The sequence below is a fragment of the Osmerus mordax genome, chromosome 3 (assembly GCF_038355195.1).
Source record: "Osmerus mordax isolate fOsmMor3 chromosome 3, fOsmMor3.pri, whole genome shotgun sequence".
In the NCBI taxonomy this organism is placed as follows: Eukaryota; Metazoa; Chordata; class Actinopteri; order Osmeriformes; family Osmeridae; genus Osmerus; species Osmerus mordax.
The window spans coordinates 7617314-7638748 of record NC_090052.1 but is presented as its reverse complement, the minus strand read 5'-3'; the positions used below and the strand labels follow the sequence as shown (position 1 = coordinate 7638748).

Sequence of the window (21435 nt, the reverse complement as noted above, 5' to 3'; positions counted from 1 at the left end):
TTGTTTTGTCGCAACCACTGAGCCGGGTTCGTGACACAAGCTATTCGCTGGCAATCTTGGCTGAAATTAATACAATTAACTTGGATTATATTTGGAAAAATGTATATTATGTAAGGTGAAATGAAAAACAATATGAAGATGGTGAACTGAACACAATTTATTTTGACATTATAAATGATGTGCTAAAATAAAAATGGTTGCAAAACTTAATTAAATGAATAATCACTTTGGTATAACAATTCTTAGTCGGTATTTAAAAAAAAATTGGGAGTAGGCCTATTACATTTATTTTACAATGTGACTTTGTTCTAACTTCTAAGCTGCCTTTAAAACTTTCCACTTTCCACGAACAAGTCATTTTAGTCCCCATTGTCAATTTGGAACAATAGATGTATATTATCAAAAGAAAATCTTTATTTATAGATGACTGGTGGGATAAAATAATATGGTCAATTTTGAATATTATGGACATGGGGGTAACATCTTAGATTATAAAAACTTTTGTTGCAAATTTTTAATAAACAGCCCTTAAAAGATTTAACACACAATAATTTTAAATATCCCTTAACAAATTATTTGACAAATAACAGAACAAGTTAAATACACAGTGGCAAATCCTATGAGCCTAGGATAAACCAAGTGCTTTTTACTGATAACAATTGCACAAATACATTTATGAGGAAATGTCTTCTGAAAGAATGCTATCTGAGCATCCGATATGTTGATCTTACGTTCTTAATCATCATAATCATCATCTTAAACATATTGCATTCTTATAGAAGCAGTGTTTCTATAAGAATGTGCTTCTATAATCTTTGTAACAGTCCAAAATGGTGGCATCTCTACCTTTGTGCCATCTAGTGGGGGTTTCAAAAACCCACCAGAGCTTCACATTTTGTCTTATATACTCTTTGCTTTGGCTAATAAGCAATCTTTAAGGTCTTATACAATTAGAAAACATTTGACAGGACAACCAAATAAGGGCAAATTAAGTTTTGTTTATTTTTTATTGTTTATTATTTTTCTTAATGTACTAAAAATGCTCTATTTGCATTGAACCTGAACAACAACTCTGTACCAGACCATACACCCATCCCTCTGCTGTTCCATCAACAAAAATACTTATATACACCCATTTGTTAGACCATTCATCTTTACTGTTGCCCTAACACTTTTTCACCTTTCAAGAGTTCAGAATTGTAAGGGGATGAAATAAGCAGGATTTAATCGAATTGACACCACTGAGATGAAATCCTAAAACAGCATGTAGGCAGAGATATTTTCTTTCCCACTCTCCCGTCTTCAGGGATCACAGCTAAAAACTGATACAGAATATTCTGTAGTAAATTTGCGTTTAGATAATACATTTACTACCCAATGCATAAAACGGGTAAATAAATACTCAGCAGCCAAAAACAGATTTAGCTGGCCTGGACAGTAACACAATACTCTCTCTTTCACTATATTTGGAGCATCAAAATGGTCTGGATGCCCTCATTCTTATTTAAACAACAGTAAAATAAGTGGACTCAAAATGCCTGATACAGACATATATATAAATATATCTCCACTTGTTTTGGTGAGTGCCGGTCGAAACAAACATGGAACCCCTGGTGGTCAAACCAAGAAGTTGTTGTAATGCTGCTTTCTAGGAAAAGAGGACAACTCCTAAACACAATCTAATGCTACAATGACTTCACACATTTATCTGGACTGCAGAAGGTGTGTTTGGAGACATTGTTTGGTAGTCTACAAATATATCTAAACATCTAAATTAGGGAGGGCTGAGACATAAAAAGGAATGCTGGGAAAGGCAGTACTTTCTTGATTATTTCATAAATTTAATGACAGCAATCATGGCATACACCTCATTCTTTTAACACTGATTTTTTCACTGAACACCTTTTATGACCAGAGCTTAATCCTCCATCTTAAATGTACCTGTCACCTACAGAGTAAGCACATCAGAAATAATATTGTAGCTCTCAAAAATCCATTGTCTGGGACATTGAGGAAAATGGTTGAATTAAACAAGAGTTGTGAAAGGCTTGAGCGATAAGCAAGGCTGCTACATTTTGTGTGCACATAGCCTGGATTTAAATACCATAATAATAAAAAAAGTTTGATGAATGCAAGAGGTTCTATAATAACATGATTTTGAGTTGTATACTGTTGACATATCTTTGCTCTTAACTTAAATTACAGAGACAAAGTTGTTGCGCAACATGGATATTACAATTGCAGTAGTAGTAGTAGTAGTAATAATAATAGCATAGTTTTCCACATCCATTTCCAATTTCTAGAACATGGGGCAAATGCATTTTTATTACTTTACAGTTTAAGAGATAGTGCTTCTATGCACATTTATTAAGTACAATGTAGGTCAAGTAATGGACAGTGAACATTTTCTACGGGTCAAAAATCAAACAAGTATTTTATATATGTGTAATTCCTACAAATGGGTTAAACAAAGGTTTTATAATGTATATAAAAACGCTGAATGTACATTATTCCCATGCATTGAATTGTAATATCTGCTGTATGCATATGTACATCATGTCTATACTCAGAAAGAGCTGGCCAGGAATGTGTCAAAGGTGAAAAAAACTAAGCAAGCATTCAGCATTGTGCACACTTTCAGATTGTTTGTGTGGAATTAGTCCTTGCCTCACTCAAAACAACTCCCATGGCAGCATCCCTTTTAAAGGGCAGTGGTGAAGTTGAGTCAGTTAGGACACTAAATGGCAGTGTTGCATTTGTTGTATTTCAGAGTCTATAAAAGAAAATTTTACTCTTACACCTCTATTGACCATTTCATTTGAACAATTCTTTTATATTGTAAGAGCTATTTACATAATTACATTGTTTCTTAAAGCACACTCTAGTCGCTCAACATAAGTCAAATTCACTTTGAGTGAGCAATGCTCCTTGCCGTTTAGGTGTTAAAAATGTAAACACATTTTTACATTATATGGACACATAACAATAAAATAAAATACATAAAAAAACACTTCCACATCCACCCCATTTGGCCTATGTACTCGTGGAAGGCTGTAACAGGTGTCATCAGATCTCCTACCAAGCCATGCAGAATTGAATTGTACAAAGGGTAGGTTTTGAGTGTCAACTAAAAAAATCATAATACTCAGTGGTCTCTATTCTCTTCTAAGCAGCTAGTTTGTCCTAATCTTACCATGTCTGGCATATATTTAGAGATTGTAGTTCTTCATCTAATACCTAGCCCCAATGAGTGGAAGAGATCATTTCATTCCAACAAAAAAGGAGAACATGGTTTGATGTACTCAGCAGCCTTTTTGTAGCAGTATGTAAACCTTACGACGGCCAAGGGTTTACCTGGAAGAACTGTCTACTTGGCAGGTCTGGCATCGTGGGTTAAGTGTGGTAATTGACAGCTCCTTAGCTTGAGTATTGAAAAGACGGTTCTATCTCGTCAAAAAGGCCTATAAACCAAGCACCTCCCTTCAATGGGTGGATCCATTAAAGCTCCCACTTTGGAAGTAGTACAGACAAATGGCTTCCCCCCTTCCCCATCACTTTGAGGTGTAAGAGAACATGAGACGTGGGGCTCCTCTCCCCACTTAGCTTTTAAGAGTAGGAGAGATGGGAGCCATTAGAGATGTGTGAGGTGACTGAGGTGCTCCGACTGAGGCCTCCATCGCTTCCTCCTGCGCCACCTGGCCCCCCAGAGGCTGTTCTCCTCAATGGCTGGGGGCTGTTTCTCAGGGCCATCAGGCTGGGGCCCCTTACCACCAGGCCCACACCTCCATAGCCCCCCTGGGAGAAAGAGGAGGAGGAAAGCGGAGATGAGGAGGAGAGGGCAATGGGGGGGGGTGGAGGAGGTGGAGGCAGGAGGGCCAGAGACTGTGCAGAGGCATGCGAGGACAGGTGGTGGCCTTGGGAATGGTGGGCATAGTGCCCCCCACCCCCTCCTCCACCCCACTCTCTGCCCCTGTCCCGCTCCCTCTCGTGGTTCTCACGGTACAGGTGGGGTGTGCTCTGGTGGTGATAGTTCTGGGGAAGATATTTTTGCTGCTGCTGGTGGTAGGGATGTGAAGAGGAGACCGATGCAGAAGAGGCTGATGTGTGGCCCCTGCCACTTATATTCATCTCGCTATCTCTTCCCAGTCTGTGAGATGATGTTATTGACTCTGCCCTGCTGAATTCACTGCTGGTGCTTCCCCCACTGCAGCTGTTCTGGCTGCGCCAGGATGGCGCCACAGAGTTCTGCACACCATGGCTCCAGTGGCTGCCCGATCGGGGAACGGGCCTTGATGGCCAACCCCCAGGGCCTGAGGAAGGGTTAGGATAGCCCTGGTTGAAAGCCTCAGCAGGAATGCCAGTCAGAGCCATATTGCTAAAGCCAAGACGCATGCTTTCAGAGTCAAAGGCTTCGATTTCATGTGCCTGACGCTCCAGTAGAGTACGAATGCGCTCTGAGCGCTCATTCTGTATCGACAGCATCTCTTCCTCTATCTGTAAAATTGAAGGCAGATATTAAGTTAGTTAAGGTTAGGGTTGAAAACCGGTTATGTGGCAGAGAACATGACACCAGACACAGAGCCGACATCTTGTTCACACCTCCATGGGCTCACAAGATGTAAATCGACAGTAAATAACCTTTTGTCTTCTCTGAAAGGAAGGGGGGGGGGGGTTTACACCCTACTACCCCTTCTAGCCCAGACAAATGCTCCACCAAACCAGAGATGCTCCCCCAAACCAGCATTTAACCAGTTAAGGAGTAGCGTCGCACATATGTGATCGTTTGAATGTGTGTCTCACAGCGTAACGTCGCACTAGGGTTGCCACCCGTCCCTTAAAATACGGAATCGTCCCGTATTTGAGAATAAAATAGCGAGTCCCGTTTTGAATCAATACGGGATGGGTTTTGTCCCATATTTTCTGAGTTGTCTTCAATGCATCATCCCATGCTAATCATCCCACCCGAATTCTGTGAAGACTCGTCCTATTCTGTTCCTGATTGGGTAATACTCGCTGCCATTGTTGGTTTACCACCACTGCCACTGCCCCATAACCCCCCCCCCCCCCCCCGCGGCAGGCGTCAAATTTTTCTGTATTGAAGGTGGCAACCCTACGTCGCACATATGCAATTTCGAACATTCTAACTGAATATTTTCCGATTTGTGAATTGCCAATTCACAATCAAGTTTATCCAGAAAGTGACGATGCCTACAGCTGTGAAAATCAAATCCCGATTGTCTTTCCATGCTAAACCGTTGTGACTTTGTGTAGTCCAGAGCCATTAGTCTACACAGCAACAATTGTAGCCAATAACCTCTACCTACTGAAATAAACCATCAATTTTAAATAGTCTTTTCCTTAGTTAGCTAGCCAGTATTTCATCAGTATTTCATTATGCCTGTTTTAGACTCACTCTATCCATAAAATTTTGGCTCGTGAGAGTCAACTCAAGATGGCTGAGTTGAGAGCAAAGAGAGGAAGCCATTTCACAATCCAAGTCTGCCTTGTCTTTACCCTGCCTAACATAATAAAAGGCCACCAAAAATTGCTCTGAAAAATGGAGAGGTATAAATGAATACATTATCATTTTACAACCTCTTACATTTACATTTAGTCATTTAGCAGACGCTCTTATCCAGAGCGACTTACAGTAAGTACAGGGACATCCCCCCGAGGCAAGTAGGGTGAAGTGTCTTGCCCAAGGACACAGCGTCAGTCGGCATGACCGGGAATCGAACTGGCAACCTTCGGATTACTAACCCAATTCTCTCACCGCTCAGCCACCTGACGCTACATCTGGCTGCAATGAATGCCTATATTCTGTACAAAGAGTGCATGAACGTAACAATAAACTAAATGAAATGGATTCTTGAGCTGAATTGATCAGAATAGAATGCTTGGAATATAGGGTAACTGGATCGAGTAGACTACGTTGAAAGAAACTGTTGAGACCAAATCCATTGATTCACTACGCGATTGAGCATTAGAAGGGGGGGATGGAATATCGCACCCTTCAAACATCCTGAAAGATGCATTCAGAGTCTTACCAGCTCAAAAAAAGAGAAATTCTGTGCACAATGCAATGCCCGATATTTTCCATTTTTGTCTGTAGATGTAAAGGGAACAAAAAATTCTAAAATGGGACTCAGGGAGTCAGATGGCTGAGCGGTTAGGGAATCGGGCTGGTAATCTTAAGGTTGCCAGTTCGATTCTCGGCCGTGCAAAAATGAAGTTGTGTCCTTGGGCAAGGCACTTCACCTGTAATGGCAGTTTTTGACATAGTTACAATATCTATGTTTCTTTAAGCGGTAAAAAGTTAGTTCCTTTGTTATAGACAGTCGAATGTAAGAAACTGAGGCTCTGTGGTGTGGTTTACTCTGTAGAATGGATGTAGCGGTTGGTTTAAGGTATTTATGGTGTTGTTTTATGATACCTAACTAAGAGCAAGAGGGTCTTAGTTGGGTGTGGAGGTTGGGGGATTCTTGAGTTCCCGTGGCCTAAAGGGAGAAGTGTAGATGAACTGATTAAGCTGCTCTGACCCTTCCTGTTGCATGGGTGGTGTTAATTAAATGCTTGTTTGAAGATGTCCACACAAAGGACAGTTGACCATTTGACTGGTGAACTCCTGTGGCTTTAGTATCTAGTGGTTTGGGGAGAGATGCCACATCAATGAACTGTGGGACAAATGGTATGGAAATGTATTGTTTCAAACTGTCACTGAGTTGAGTTAGCCAATCACAGAGTTTGCTACATTGATGGATTGACCATCAGAAGAACCATTTGAACTAAAGTTTATATAAGGCAGGGTTTTAGGGTTGTTCTGGATCACTCTTGCGAACGACCTGTGGTTAGCACCTCCTTCGTAATGACTGATCAGCAAAGCTTTGTTTAATATTACGTAATTGTATAATCTAAATACATTGTATTAAAACCACATCTCTTGACTACTCAGATCTACACAGTGCCACTTGAATTTCCACCATTACACAACTCACAGTCTTCATAGTGGGGCAAAAACAATTGTAACTGGCTGTGGTGGTATTTTTCTGGATCTTTTGTGGGTGACAGTCTTGCATATCTAATAACAGCTGGTTCCATGCGGGATCTTTTTTTATGTGGCCATAGTTGTCCTGAAGTTGAACAATAGATTTGCTTGGATTACTTGGAACTTCACTTTGACTCAAGACACGATATTCTGAGCAAACCATGGCAAGGCACATGTTTTGAAACGGTGGTGATTGTGGTCTATGTTTATATCGGTCTACTACACTTGTCATCCACATAGTATTTTGTAGACTGTTGTCATTGTTTTTCCTTACTCTTGTGAACGATCTGTGGCTAGCACCTCCTTCGTTATGACGGATCACAAAGTACTTTGTTAATTCTTAATTTGTACAAGCTAAATAAATTATATTGAAACCGCCATCTCTTGACTATTCAAATCTACACAGTGCCACTAGAATTGTACCACAACACACCCTACTTGCCTCGGGGGGAATGTCCCTGTACTTACTGTAAGTCGCTCTGGATAAGAGCGTCTGCTAAATGACTAAATGTAAATTATCTGCCAAGTGAATTTTTGTAGTAACTCTCTTAATCAGCCTCCGTCTCCTCTGATGATGGGGAACAAAGACAATGGGATTAGGGATGCAACATATATCCACGGCCATATCGGTATCGGGCGATACATTTTAATTTTTTGTGTTATTGTTATCGGTCTAATAACAAAATGTGGTCGATAAATTAATGCAGATAATTTAAGGATTATTTCCACCAAATTATGGATTATTTGTTCAGTTTGGACAAAGCCCAACCTGTATAATTGACCAATTAACTCAAATCAACAACAAAGCCCATGAATGCTGCTCCTGAGGATTAAGCCCGAATCCCAATACTCTTTTACCCCTACCCCTTACCCCTACCCCTTAGTTTTGCGCATTCACGTGAGTGTAAGTGGTGTCCCAATACTCTTTTTTGATCGAGGGGTAGGGCTAAGGGGGGGTAGGGCTTTACTAATGTAAAGTTAATTACATTAATAAATGTAATATTTTCGTCTTAAATAATTGATAAAAAAATTACGACAGTCTTGTTTTGTCCTCTATACAGTCATGTACATATGTGTTTGCAACCATGTTCTTAATTGAAAAGTTAAAAAAAGATCGCTAGTTTGCTACGCTAATGTTACATTGCTGATTTGAACAACAGTCCCGCATTTCTATGATTAGCCTTGAATCGACTCCATGCATGTCTACAGTTTTAACTAAACTCCATTAGCAGCGAATTTCGTTTGATATCAGTGAATAACACTACTTGCTTTTGAGACTTTCGATATACGTAACCAAGTGCTGTCTCATTTCATAGGGTTATGTAGCCCTTACCCCTCAGTTTCGAGGGACAAGGGCTATGGGTAAACTAAGGGGTAAGGGTAAGACAGAAAATTGGGATTTGGCCTAACTCGGTTAGTGATTGCCTGACCAAATATACCAAAGATGCACCAGGGGCCAGTTGCATAAACTTAGTTTAAGACTAGTCTTAGCCTTAGGCTGTCTTAAATTGTCAGGTTAGACTAATCTAATTAAGCCTGTTTGTTGCATAAATAGTAAGACTGACTTAATTTGAGGTAGAAAAGTTAGCCACCTCTTCCCAAGGCTAAGCCTTGCGGTAAGGGCTTAGTTGCTATGCCAATGATCTGTTAGTACGTCATTATCTTAGCATAATTTATTGAGGGTTCTTGCATGTTTCATCAAGTCAAATTTAAGACTTTTTAAAGACATTTTAAGAACATGAAGATTGAAATTTAAGACCTACACGACGCATTACCCCAAAAAATATTCAAATAAAAAAAGAAATCTGAAAAAAAACATTTTATTTCAAGGAATTCAGTCATTGAAAAAGCATACATTTAATTTACAGATAAAGCAATCACATTAGTAACCGAATTGAATATTTTTTGGGCAAAGTTTGCAGCGAGCCTCGTACCTGGAGCTGGGTACCGCTTGTAACCAACAGCGGAAATTGCTGTGATCTAGCCATTTCTCGCTGAAAGTACACTTTCCCATTTTTCACACGTAGCCAAACTTTAACAAACTCTGAGGAAGTGCAGACGTATTTCGCAGGCAGGTATTGCATTTATCACAGGATCTACATACCAACACCAATATCCCCCAGAAAGAACTACAACACACCGAACCAACGTTCCGAGGGCAGCATTCTGCTGGTTTCGTTTGTAGCAAAGACTCGCTTTGTAGGCTACGACTCAATACTTTTTTGCTACTTTGTAATAACTGTCTGCGGCCAGCGTTTCTGGAAATGAACGAGGGTAAAACCTTTTTTAGACCTGACTAAATGAAATGTAAGACCTCGGATGAAAATCTGTCCGTTTTAAGGCCTTAAATTTAAAGTTCAGAATTTTTGACTTTTTAAGACCCCGCGGGAACCTTGTTTATTACAAAAGGAATTAAGTTTGTTCATTTTAACTGCAGAAGATATTACCTGGGGTCTGTTTTACCGCTAAAATGTCATTTTATTAAACGAGTGAGTAGATGACAACATAACTCACTTTAGGAGTTTATCTTAAAAGTGTAAAGCTTAAAAACGCATACACTATTTGTTAATAAGACAACTTTGTCAATATTGTATTCCTCCAACAGATACAGGTTTTCATCAAGTTTAAACGTATCAATCTCTGGCCGTTAAGTGTCGCTGTTTTGTCCGCCATCTTAAATTTCTCCGCAAAGTGTCTTACTTTATCCATAACGCAAAGCGCACCAGGCTATCAAAGTCAGTCTTATGTTAGTCACTCATAGCTTTATGCAACAGGTAAATTGAAGTGTCTATGGAAAGTCGGACTTAGTTAGATTTAAGTCTAAGTCTAGGTATATTTTTATGGAACTAGCCCGAAAACGCAATTCTAATTGCAACCAGACTGAGGTAACACACAACTCACCAAATTGAGAGGAATACTTTAACTAAATAACCTTTCGATTGAGCTCCACAGACCCCAACGGCAGCCTAGGACCTCCAGACTCCACAGTGAGCCTGCTTTGAGCAACAGACCAACACACTGACAACCATAAATACGCCTAGCACTATATTTCTTACTCGTGACAATGGCATGATATTGATCTACTGTACTCTTAGAATGCATCAGAATCAGAATACTGATTCTTACATATCGTCGCTGTCGGATGAAAACCTTGTATTTAGATTTGATTCCAATTTTTCTACGTAAATGGAAAGCGGGAATTCAACTTGACATACAGGGAGTTACCTTACGACTGTAGGACCAATTCCATTACTTCCAAAACACGCATTTCCACTGAAGCAACCGGCTCAAGCAGTGAGACATGCCAGCTTGAGGTAAGTTGTTAAATTTAGCTATGTTTATATGCACATTTTGCTACTTTTATATGCAGAACTTTGACAAAATACTCGTTAAGCTCTTTAAATATATTAAGCGTTTACTGAATGCTTCTGTGATGATTTATATGCGTTTCAGAAACTTGCCTTACAATTTTATTATTGTTAGCTAGCCTAGCTAAGTTGAGTTAAAGTAGGTAGCTAGCTAGCTGTATTAAATTAAGTAAATCGTTTGCTACTAGTTTCAGGTTCGCTATGACATTTTCATCGGAGGAAATATGTGCCTTGGGGAATGTCCAATTTGATGAGGCAAGGGAGTTTCAGCCAGCCATCGAAGAGTGATGCCAACTTAGGAGATGAGGAGACTGTCATGCTAGAGAGCATTGAATTTAATGTTGAGGCTGTTGTGGAAGCAGGTAGCTAGCTAGATTGAGTATAAGTGCTTATATTAAGTCTAGATCTAGCAAAGCAAGTCAACTGTTTTTTCTATTTCTTGTATCAAATTGTGTTGAACACCTTGTTACGTTTTTGTTTTACATTATGCTCTGAATTGTAATTCTGCATCCTTCATTCAAACACATAAGTACAAATGTGTTTGTACTTATCTGTTCAGGAATCAAGTCATCTTGGTAATGTTGAAGAGGAAACAGATACAGATGGTAAGATGCAAGATGTAATAAAATGCAATTGACACAAAAACCTTTTAAAAGACAGCCAATAGTTTATATTTTGAGAGGTTGAGACAATCATCTCAGTCTTTATATTTATTGGCAGATGAGCATAATTTCACAAACATGTTCATGCTATGATGAGTTTAAATGGCAAATATTTATAAATTACTTAAATCCTCATATCTTTCTCCTTTTCACTGAAGCTGATTTAAACTGCACTGCAAATGAAGTGGCTGGGCCATTAAGAAAGAGGGAGACTGGAAAAAAATGTACAGAAGAGAAGAATGTTGGGACATACATACCTACATACATACATACAGAAGATATCACAAAAGCACCAAGGATTATGGGACCAGCGAGTCTGAACACAGCATGTCTGAAGTCTACCAAGCATCACTGCAGCCAGGTCCATGAAGCAGACAGGGAGAAGATGGTTAAACATCTATGGGAAAATATGGGGTGGGGGGAAAGGAAGATGTACGTGTCTGGTTTAGTGGATGTCACTCCAGTGAAGAGGAGAAGGGGTAGTGCTAAAAGCTCCAGAAGATCTTCAACACTCTCTTACTACCTCAAAGTGGACAAGAAGAGAAAACCGGTGTGTGAGAAAATGTTTCTCTCTACCTTAGGGTTCAGGGAGTGGTTTGTGCTGCACTGGGTAGAAGGCAGAAATGTGGCACCTCAGCAGAAAGAAGAAAGAAAGAAGAGCATTGTTCGAAGTGAAACTCATTAATTAATGAGCTTTAATGATTAATTTCTAAGGAACTTTCTGATTGACCTAAACTGCCTTCCCACTACTGAAAGTCAAAGATGTACCTGGAGCCTGTGTTTCAGTCCATGAGTGACCTACACAAAAAATACTTTAGTCGCCATGTATAGAATAGAAGAATATGACGGCTTTCATCCAGACAGGTGTTTACAATAGAATTCAAACACCAGAATCTGGGAATATACCATCTACAAGACCACCACCTAAAAAAAGTAGGGGTACAACAGGCAAAGGCAGACGACAAGGTAACTGCCAGTAAGAACAACAAACGTTTGGTATTATGCATGGGTCTACAAGCACATCACCTTTGAGCAAAACTAAAAGGTTCAGCCCTGAACTACAAAACCAAACTTGCAGTCCACAACTATACCATCTACAGTCAGGTCCATAAATATTTGGACATAGACACAATTTCATCATTTTGGCTCTGTATACCACCACAATGGATTTGAAATGAAACAATCAAGATGTGCTTTAAGTGCAGACTTTCAGCTTTAATTTCAGGGTATTTACATCCAAATCAGGTGAACGGTGTAGGAATTACAATACATTTTATATGTGCCCCCCCCCTTTTTAAGGGACCAAAAGTAATTGGACAATTGGCTGCTCAGCTGTTCCATGGCCAGGTGTATGTTATTCCCTCATAAAGGGAGTTCGTTATTTCATTGACAAGGAGCAGATAAAAGGTCTAGATTTCATTTCAAGTATGGTATTTGTGTTTGGAATCTGTTGCTGTCAACTCTCAATATGAAGTCCAAAGAGCTGTCACCATCAGTGAAGCAAGCCATCGTTAGGTTTGTTTTGATTTTTCAGCCTATCAGAGATAGCAAAAACATTAGGTGTGGCCAAATCAACTGTTTGGTACATTCTTAAAAGAACGCACTGGTGAGCTCAGCAACACCAAAAGACCCGGAAGACCACGGAAAACAACTGTGGTGGATGACAGAAGAATTCTTTCCCTGGTGAAGAAAAACCCCTTCACAACAGTTGGCCAGATCAAGAACACTCTCCAGGAGGTAGGTGTATCTGTGTCAAAGTCAACAATTAAGAGAAGACTTCACCAGAGTAAATACAGAGGGTTCACCACAAGATGTAAACCATTGGTGAGTCTCAAAAACAGGAAGACCAGATTAGAGTTTGCCAAAAAATATCTAAAAGAGCCTGTACAGTTCTGGAACAACATCCTATGGACAGATGAGACCAAGATCAACTTGTACCAGAATGATGGGAAGAAAAGAGTATGGAGAAGGGAAGGAACTGCTCATGATCCAAAGCATACCACCTCATCAGTGAAGCATGGTGGAGGTAGTGTTATGGCGTGGGCATGTATGGCTGCCAATGGAACTGGTTCCCTTGTATTTATCGATGATGTGACTGCTGACAACAGCAGTAGGATTAATTCTGAAGTGTTTCGGGCAATATTATCTGCTCAGACTCAGCCAAATGCTTCAGAACTCATAGGACGGCGCTTCACAGTGCAGATGGACAATGACCCGAAGCATACTGCGAAAGCAACCAGAGTTTTTTAAGGCAAAGAAGTGGAATGTTCTGCAATGGCCAAGTCAATCACCTGACCTAAATCCAATTGAGCATGCATTTCACTTGCTAAAGACAAAACTGAAGGGAAAATGCCCCAAGAACAAGCAGGAACTGAAGACAGTTGCAGTAGAGGCCTGGCAGAGCATCACCAGGGACGAAACCCAGCGTCTGGTGATGTCTATGGGTTCCAGACTTCAGGCTGTCATTGACTGCAAAGGATTTGCAACCAAGTATTAAAAGCGACAATTAGATTTATGATTATGTTAGTTTGTCCAATTATTTTTGGTCCCTTAAAAAGGGGGGGGGGGGGGCACATATAAAAAGGGTTGTAATTCCTACACCGTTCACCTGATTTTGATGTAAATACCCTGAAATTAAAGCTGAAAGTCTGCACTTAAAGAACATCTTGATTGTTTCATTTCAAATCCATTGTGGTGGTATACAGAGCCAAAATGATGAAAATTGTGTCAATGTCAAAATATTTATGGACCTGACTGTATAACATGGCCAGTCATGATGCTACATGTTGTGTGGCATGAAGGACAGGGAGGTTTGTCTGCCAGTGAATTTGCATCCTGCCTCACTGACTACTTCACCAAGCACAAGGAGTACCAGGAGTACATTCTGTGGAGTGATGGCTGTGGTTATCAAAACAGGAATACTGTGCTTTCCAATCAGGACTCAACATAAAAAAATGTTGCCACGGCCCCATGACAATTTTTACTTGCTCCCCCTCCAAAAGTTGTAATTTATCATTGTTACAACAAAACCAAAGACTTATAAGTTATGTTACTCTGTTAACATGTTTAACCATATTAAACACATCCTGGATATAAAAAGAACAAAAATGAAATCACATTTCTAGTGATTAAAAATTAAAAGGTAATAGTCAGCAAAACTATTGACTTTTAACCTCAAACATGACGTGCTCTCTTCCCTGCTGACAGCCATCTCTGCACAATTCTGTCTGGCTGAAACTGAAACCTCTGGTCCCTCAATGCTAATATATAAAAGCTTCCATAGCATTTCATCAGTATGATACTAAGTACCCAAGTCAACACCATTCTTCTGCTGCAGTTCAATAGCCCGGGGGAACTAGGCGAACGGCTGGCCCGTCTTAATTACATGATATGCCGTTGTTATAAGTCGTCCAATAACACGATGGGCATCTGCATTTAAATTCCTGACCAGCATGGTCAACGGCCTGGAAGATGGATTGTCAACCATCCGCTTAGCTGTCATGCAAACCAGGTTCTGTCTGTTAGCATGGCTGGTCAGGGATTGTTTTAGAAAATTGTCGGTGCCTGTGTAAAAAGATCCACTTTTTTCTTCTTTAGACGGGAACATACGACAGACGACACAGTGCATCTTCGTTCCATAAAAAAAAGTTGCTTCCGTTTGAGCTCGTAGATCTACTTTGCTGCCATCTTCACTTTATCGTCTTGCGCCAGTCTCGCGCCAGTTGTAAAAAAATTTATCGAGATTAGAGAATTACAATTTGACAACCACTCGTCACTTACTAGTCAACTCTTGATTTGCCAACTGTGCGCCCCACGAGCTGCAAAGTTATTTATGCATTTAGCAGATAGCAAAACATATGAAGGATGTAAACTTTTACAATGCACATTTTTTTTTCAACCAATAATTTGCCGTGGCCCGATCCGGCCAGTGAGTTGCTAGTTTAACTGTCCCGACGTTACTTTCTACTGGACCCGGGCCATCGTTATTGTTGAGCCCTGCCAATGCTCTCAAGTTTGCAATGGAAAACCATAAATTGTTCACCCAGAAGTTCCTGGAGCAGGGACATACTCAGATGGAGTGTGATTCTGTCCACAGCATCATTGAGAGGTGCCTGAGGGGACAGGACATCAAGAGTGGACGCCGCACCGATCCGCCTGTCGATCTCACGCTCCATTCTTCCCTCACTCGTGAACAATACCCCGAGATAATTGAACTCCTCTGCTTGGGTCAAGATATCCTCCCCAACCCGGAGATTGCACTCCACCCTTTTCCGGTCGATAACCATGGCTTCTGATTTGGAGGTGCTAATTCCCATCCCAGCCGCTTCGCATTCGGTTGCGAACCTCTCCAGTTAGAGCTGAAGGTCACGGGCCCGATGAAGCCATCAGGACCACATCATCTGCAAAAAGCAGCGACCCGATCCTGAGGTCACCAAACCGGACCCCCTCAACGCTCTGGCTGCGCCTAGAAATTCTGTCCATATAAGTTATGAACAGAATCGGTGACAAAGGGCAGCCCTGGCAGAATCCAACCCTCACCGGGAACAAGTTCGACTTACTGCCGGCAATGCGGACCAAACTCTGGCACCGGTCGTACAGGGACCGGACAGCCCCGATCAGGGAATCCGGGACCCCGTATTCCCGGAGCACCTCCCACATGAGCCCCCGAGGGACATGGTCGAACGCCTTTTCCAAATCCACAAAACATGTGTAGACTGGTTGGGCGTACTCCCATGCACCCTCCAGGACCCTGCCGAGGGTGTAGAGCTGGTCCACAGTTCTACGACCAGGACGAAAACCACATTGCTCCTCCTGAATCCGAGGTTCGACGATCCGGCGGACCCTCCTCTCCGGGACTCCTGAATAGACTTTCCCAGGGAGGCTGAGGAGTGTGATCCCCCTAAAGTTGGAGCACACCCTCTGGTCCCCCTTTTTAAAGAGGGGAACCACCACCCCGGTCTGCCAGTCCAGAGGCACTATCCCCGATGTCCACGCAATGTTGCAGACTCGTGTCATCCAAATCAGCCCTACAACATCCAGAGCCTTAAGGAACTCCGGGCGGACCTCATCCACCCCAGGGGCCCTGCCACAGCGGAGTTTTTTAACCACCTCTGCGACCTCAGCCCCAGAGATAGGAGCCCCCCCCCCCTTAATGAGGTCGTATTCCTTCCACCGATCCAGGACGTCCCCTGTCGAGGTCAGCAGCACACTATCCCCACCATATAGAGCATTGACAGTGCACTGCTTCCCCCTCCTGAGTCGCCGGATGGTGGTCCAGAACCTTTTCGAAGCTGTTCGGAAGTCATTCTATATGGCCTCGCCAAACTCATCCCATGCCCGGGTTTTTGCCTCCGCGACCGCCAAAGCCGCGTTCCGCTTGGCCTGCTGGTACACATCAGCTGCCTCTGGAGTCCTACCAGCCAATAAAGTCTGATAGGCCTCACTCTTCAGCTTGACGGCATCCCTCACCTCCGGCGTCCACCACCGGGTTCGAGGGTTACCGCCGCGACATGCACCGACCGCAACTCCGGTCAGCCGCCTCAACAATGGAGGTCCGGAACATGGCCCATTCGGACTCAATGTCCCCGGCCCCACGAGACATGGTCAAAGCTCTCCCAGAGGTGGGAGTTGAAGCTCCTTCTGACAGGGGATTCTGCCAGCCGTTTCCAGCAGACCCTCACATTACGTTTGGGCCTGCCAGACCTAACCGGCGTCCTCCCCCACCATCGTAGCCAACTCACCACCAGGTGGTGATCAGTTGACAGCTCGCCCATCTCCTCACCCGAGTGTCCAAGACATTCGGCCTCAGGTCCGACGACACAACTACAAAGTCGATCATCGAACTGAGACCTCGGGTGTCCTGGTGCCAAGTGCACATATGGACACCCTTATGCTTGAACATGGTGTTCGTTATGGACAAGCCTTGTCTAGCACAGAAGTCCAACAACAAAACACCGCTCGGGTTCAGATCGGGGGGGCCGTTCCTCCCAATCACGCCCCTCCAGGTCTCACTGTCGTTGCCCACATGAGCATTGAAGTCCCCCAAGAGGAAGAGGGCATCTCCGGGAGGAGCGCTTTCCAGCACCCCCCCGAGAGACTCCAAAAAGGGTGGGTACTCTGAGCTGCCGTTTGGTGCGTAAGCACAAACAACAGTGAGGACCCGTCCCCCCACCCGAAGGCGGAGGGAGGCTATCCTCTCGTCCACCGGGGTGAACCCCAACGTACAGGCGCCGAACCGAGGGGAAACAAGTATTCCCACCCAAGCTCGACGCCTCTCACCAAGGGTAACTCCAGAGTGGAAGAGAGTCCAGCCCCTCTCAAGGAGACTGGTTCCAGTGCCGATGCTATGCGTCGAGGCCGACTATATCTAGCCGGAACCTCTGTACCTCGCGCACCAGCTCAGGCTCCTTTCCCACCAGCGAGGTGACGTTCCACGTCCCTAGAGCTAGCTTCTGCAGCCGAGGATCGGACCGCCAAGGCCCCCGCCTTCGGCTGCAGCCCGCCTCACACTGCACCCGACCCCCATGACCCCTCCTGTAGGTGGTGAGCCCACTGGAAGGGGGTCCCACGTTGCTTCTTCGGGCTGAGCCCGGCCGGGCCCCATGGGAAAAGACCTGGCCACCAGGCGCTCGCCATCGGGCCCCACCCCCGCGTCCGGGCAAGGGCAACTGGGAACCATTGTTGTGTTTCTTCATGGTAGGTTTTTTGTCACGCTTTGTCTGGTCTTTCACCTGGAACCTGTTTGCCCTGGGTGACCCTACCAGGGGCATAAAGCCCCCGACAACATAGCTTCCAGGATCATTAGGACACGCAAACCCCTCCACCGCGGTAAGGTGGTGACTCAGGGAGGATTCGTTTTGTTCATCTATTATAAAATCTTAATAATATTTTCCTCTTCCTGTAAAATGTCCTTTTTGGAGATACAAGATTCATCTGACAGCAACAATACTAAATATATACTTTTCCTTGATTTTAAATTTCAGGATGTACTTGGCCAGAAAGACTTAAATATATACTTATAAATAAAAATTGAATTTATTGTATAATTGAAATTGCTATTAGACTTTTTAAATTGGCACTGTACCCCCTCTTGAAATTTCAGCTGAACCAACACTACAAATTGCACATTTCATGTCCTTCTCAGATAAGGCACATTTCTCTGCGTTGGTCACCAAGCGTTTCAGCTTCACTGAACCTTTTTCATCACATTTAAAGCTGACTGTACATAAAGCAGCAAGTAGCCTAAGCCATGTTTAAAATCCATCACAACGGCATTCCAATTGTGCTTTTTGTATAGAATAGTGAAGTTAGATCTGTACCTTAAATTATATAGCCTACAATTAATGTAGTAACATTTTAATAACATGTTTGCTAATCCTAATATCTAAAATAATTGTGTATTTCTTAATCTTGTAGCCGAATTCGCAAGTGGCTTGCGGAAAAATTGATCAGCTGCCGAAACAATCGCTGTAGAGCGCCTGTGTGGCCGGTCCAATTTGATAACATGGGTCCCAAAAGGAAAAGGGCTGCATGTTGCAGCGCTTTGCAGCCAGTGTGTCCCTGCAGTTAGAGAGACTGGGACAGCAGTGCTAAATCAGTCTACATCAATTTATAATACAGTAAAACTACCGAATTCTTTTGGCTTTATTTGCTTTCTTCAGTGATTTAATACAACATAACAAGCTAACTACTAGTTACCATTAAACGATGCTACTGGTATTCTGCAAAGCTCTGGTATTTTGGGGGTAGGGACAGGTTGATGGATTGAGCCTCCAAATAAAGCCTTGCCTTTGCAGTTGAACACTCAACCAAATTATAGTAACACTTTTGCCTTATTTTACCACTTTTTATGCCAGACTTTCAGTGCTTTTATACAACACAAACATACCCTCTGCTCTAGAAGAGCTCGGCGGATGGACACCCTCTGCTCCAGGTCCTTAGCCTCCCTCTCATGCTGGGAGTCTGTGTGGATCTTGATCTTGCTCTGGTAGGCGTTTAGCAGCTCCAGCTCCTGCTGTAGTTGCATCCGCAACACTTGGTACTCTGCCTCCTGGGTCTCATCCAGTCGAAGCTGCACAAAAAACCAAAGGCTTGAAGTTAGCAGAGCGTACTATGAAAAATATTTCCAAATATCATCCTAACAATAATTATTAGACATAATTCACATCACTGAGCGATGAGAATAGGCAGCTCTGGGGTGCAATCTTGGGGCGGTTTGATTCATCTGATAGGTTTATAGTCTTAACATGTAAAAAGATGGAAGCGTTTGTGTATGTGTATGTATATAAGTTTTAATCCCTTACATCTCGACAAACTGCCTTTACAGCATTTAATATAAATAGCAGTAGGCCATGCATAAGTGAAGATGACAGTGTTGGCTTAGTAGTTGGATGTAGCAGGTGCACGGTAGGTTCCTTGCCTTACTCACAGCCTGTGTGGACAGCATGTCGTTGATGGAGTGGTCATATTGCTCGGCAAGAATAGCCAGTTTACGAGTTTGCTCCTCTTTCAGCCTCTTCAGCACAGTCTTGTGGTCAGATTTAGGAGTGCTTTCCAGTAAGTGGTTTCTTAGGGCCTTGTACTGCCGGGTTTGTATTTTACACGTATCCTGGAATTGGCGCTTTATTTGAAGTTCTTTGGACTATAAATGGAGGGAGGAGGATAAGACAGGACAGGGAGTGGGAAGATCCTATTTAACCTCTTTTAGATGACCATTTCACTGTTTGCAATCTGACCTGATCTATGCATCCTCAAATTGTCCCTTTCTGTTACTCCTTACACGGTCTCCTTCCATAACCCTCATAGTATCCTTATTTAACCCTCATCCTTATCTAGCCCTCACAATATGCAACCTGACCCTATTCAGTATCCTTACCTAACCATCACATTATCCTTACCTTGAGACTCTTGGGCTGTTGTCTGACCTCCACTGCATGCTTCTGACGCAACTCCTGCTCCCTGCGCTTGTTGTACTCCATCTGGTTGGTGAGCTCCGTCTGGTGCTGCATGCGGATCAGATCGGCCCTTGTACGCTGCACCGAGCCCAGTTGTCTGAACTCCACCTCCTGGGTGGACTCGTGGTGCCGGAGGAGCATGGCGCATTCCAGATCCTTCTGGGTCTGCTTCTTGTTCAGGTCCTATTAGAAACCGGGAAGAATGCGTATGTGAAATATGTGCAGGGGAAATTGATGTTTAACTAGTGAAGAACCACATCAAAAGCTGAAGGAACATAAAACCCATTACATGTAATACAATTTCAGTGGCATCGAAATTATAGTTACCTCTCTTAGAAGATCCTGCTCCAGGTTGTGTCGAGCCAACAGCATCTTTCTCTTGTACTGGCGACACTGCAGCTCGTAGTATTGTCTTTGCCTCCGCAGTAGCCCCGCCTCCTCCTCCGCCTGAACCTGCTGCAGACATTCCTTCTGACGGACCAGCCACTCCTGCTTCTCCCTTTTAGGGGTGGACTGGTTCTCATTCAGCTCCTAAAAAAAGAGCATGTAAACTGCTTAAGTAGTCTTTTAATACTCCAGTAAAACTTTACAGTAAAACAATCACTTACAGTGCCATTAGGAATAAGATTTCAGCATCAAAAAACTGCCTGCCTGTTCATGCAGTTTACAAAAAACCCTGCATGTTATTTTTACAAGCTAGCAAGATTTAAATGTAAATGGTCATAAGCAGGGATGTAGTGGGGGCTAAACGCACGTAAACGCCGTTTACGCACCTCCCGAAATTTCGGAAATAGCGTTTATCCACCTCTAAATTGCAGAAATTGCGTTTATCCACCTCTAAATAGCATTTATGCGCGTTTACGCACATCTAAGTTCCCTGTGCCTCGTATTCTGCCGTTGGAATAATACGAAAAAAAATTGGTGTAATTTTAAACTTGATGACCCTGTAAATAAATAAATTCATAGTTTACCCACTATTTTTTACCACTACACCACTGGTCATAAGTCAATCATTTAGCACTCTTTTATCCAAAGCAAAGTACAAATAGTGCATATACAAAGTAAAGCAGAAGATCAGGAATCGGAAGTGCCCAATTCCAACAACTTTTGGTGGTCAGAGTCAAGGAACTGTTTGTATTTCCAAGATAGCCAATACTGCTAGATAGCATGGATGACTTCATTTAAAAAAATGAAAATCTAACATTTTCAAATGTTAAAAAAGGTTATTTGACATGTCAATGCCTTGAAAGTTTGTACTCGGGTACAGTGTGATCAATGACCATGAAAGGATGCTATAATGCATACCCCCAAATTCTCATTTCAAAATTCTATAATTTACACCAAATGACAATGAAACAACAACTGACATCAGAAACTTTATACATATCTAATTTCTCATGAGGAGC

The 21435-nt window shown here is 42.6% G+C and overlaps 1 protein-coding gene across 4 annotated transcripts in view; it reads right to left on the bottom strand.

The window, feature by feature from the left end:
• Positions 1–204: 204 nt before the first annotated feature.
• The window catches only part of taok2a (TAO kinase 2a), an 85777-nt gene continuing 64546 nt past the window's right edge, over positions 205–21435 (bottom strand). For 2 of the 4 annotated variants that reach the window (XM_067230720.1, XM_067230737.1), the window contains 5 exons: positions 20357–20560; positions 19973–20212; positions 19495–19716; positions 18964–19146; positions 205–4494 (listed from right to left, as the gene is read on the bottom strand). In XM_067230720.1, coding sequence (XP_067086821.1) covers positions 3607–4494; positions 18964–19146; positions 19495–19716; positions 19973–20212; positions 20357–20560 — 1737 coding nt within the window. In that variant the 3' untranslated portion in view covers positions 205–3606. Of the gene's footprint in view, positions 4495–11100; positions 11473–18963; positions 19147–19494; positions 19717–19972; positions 20213–20356; positions 20561–21435 lie in introns of those variants that run through there. The other 2 variants (XM_067230729.1, XM_067230743.1) reach the window with 2 other exon arrangements.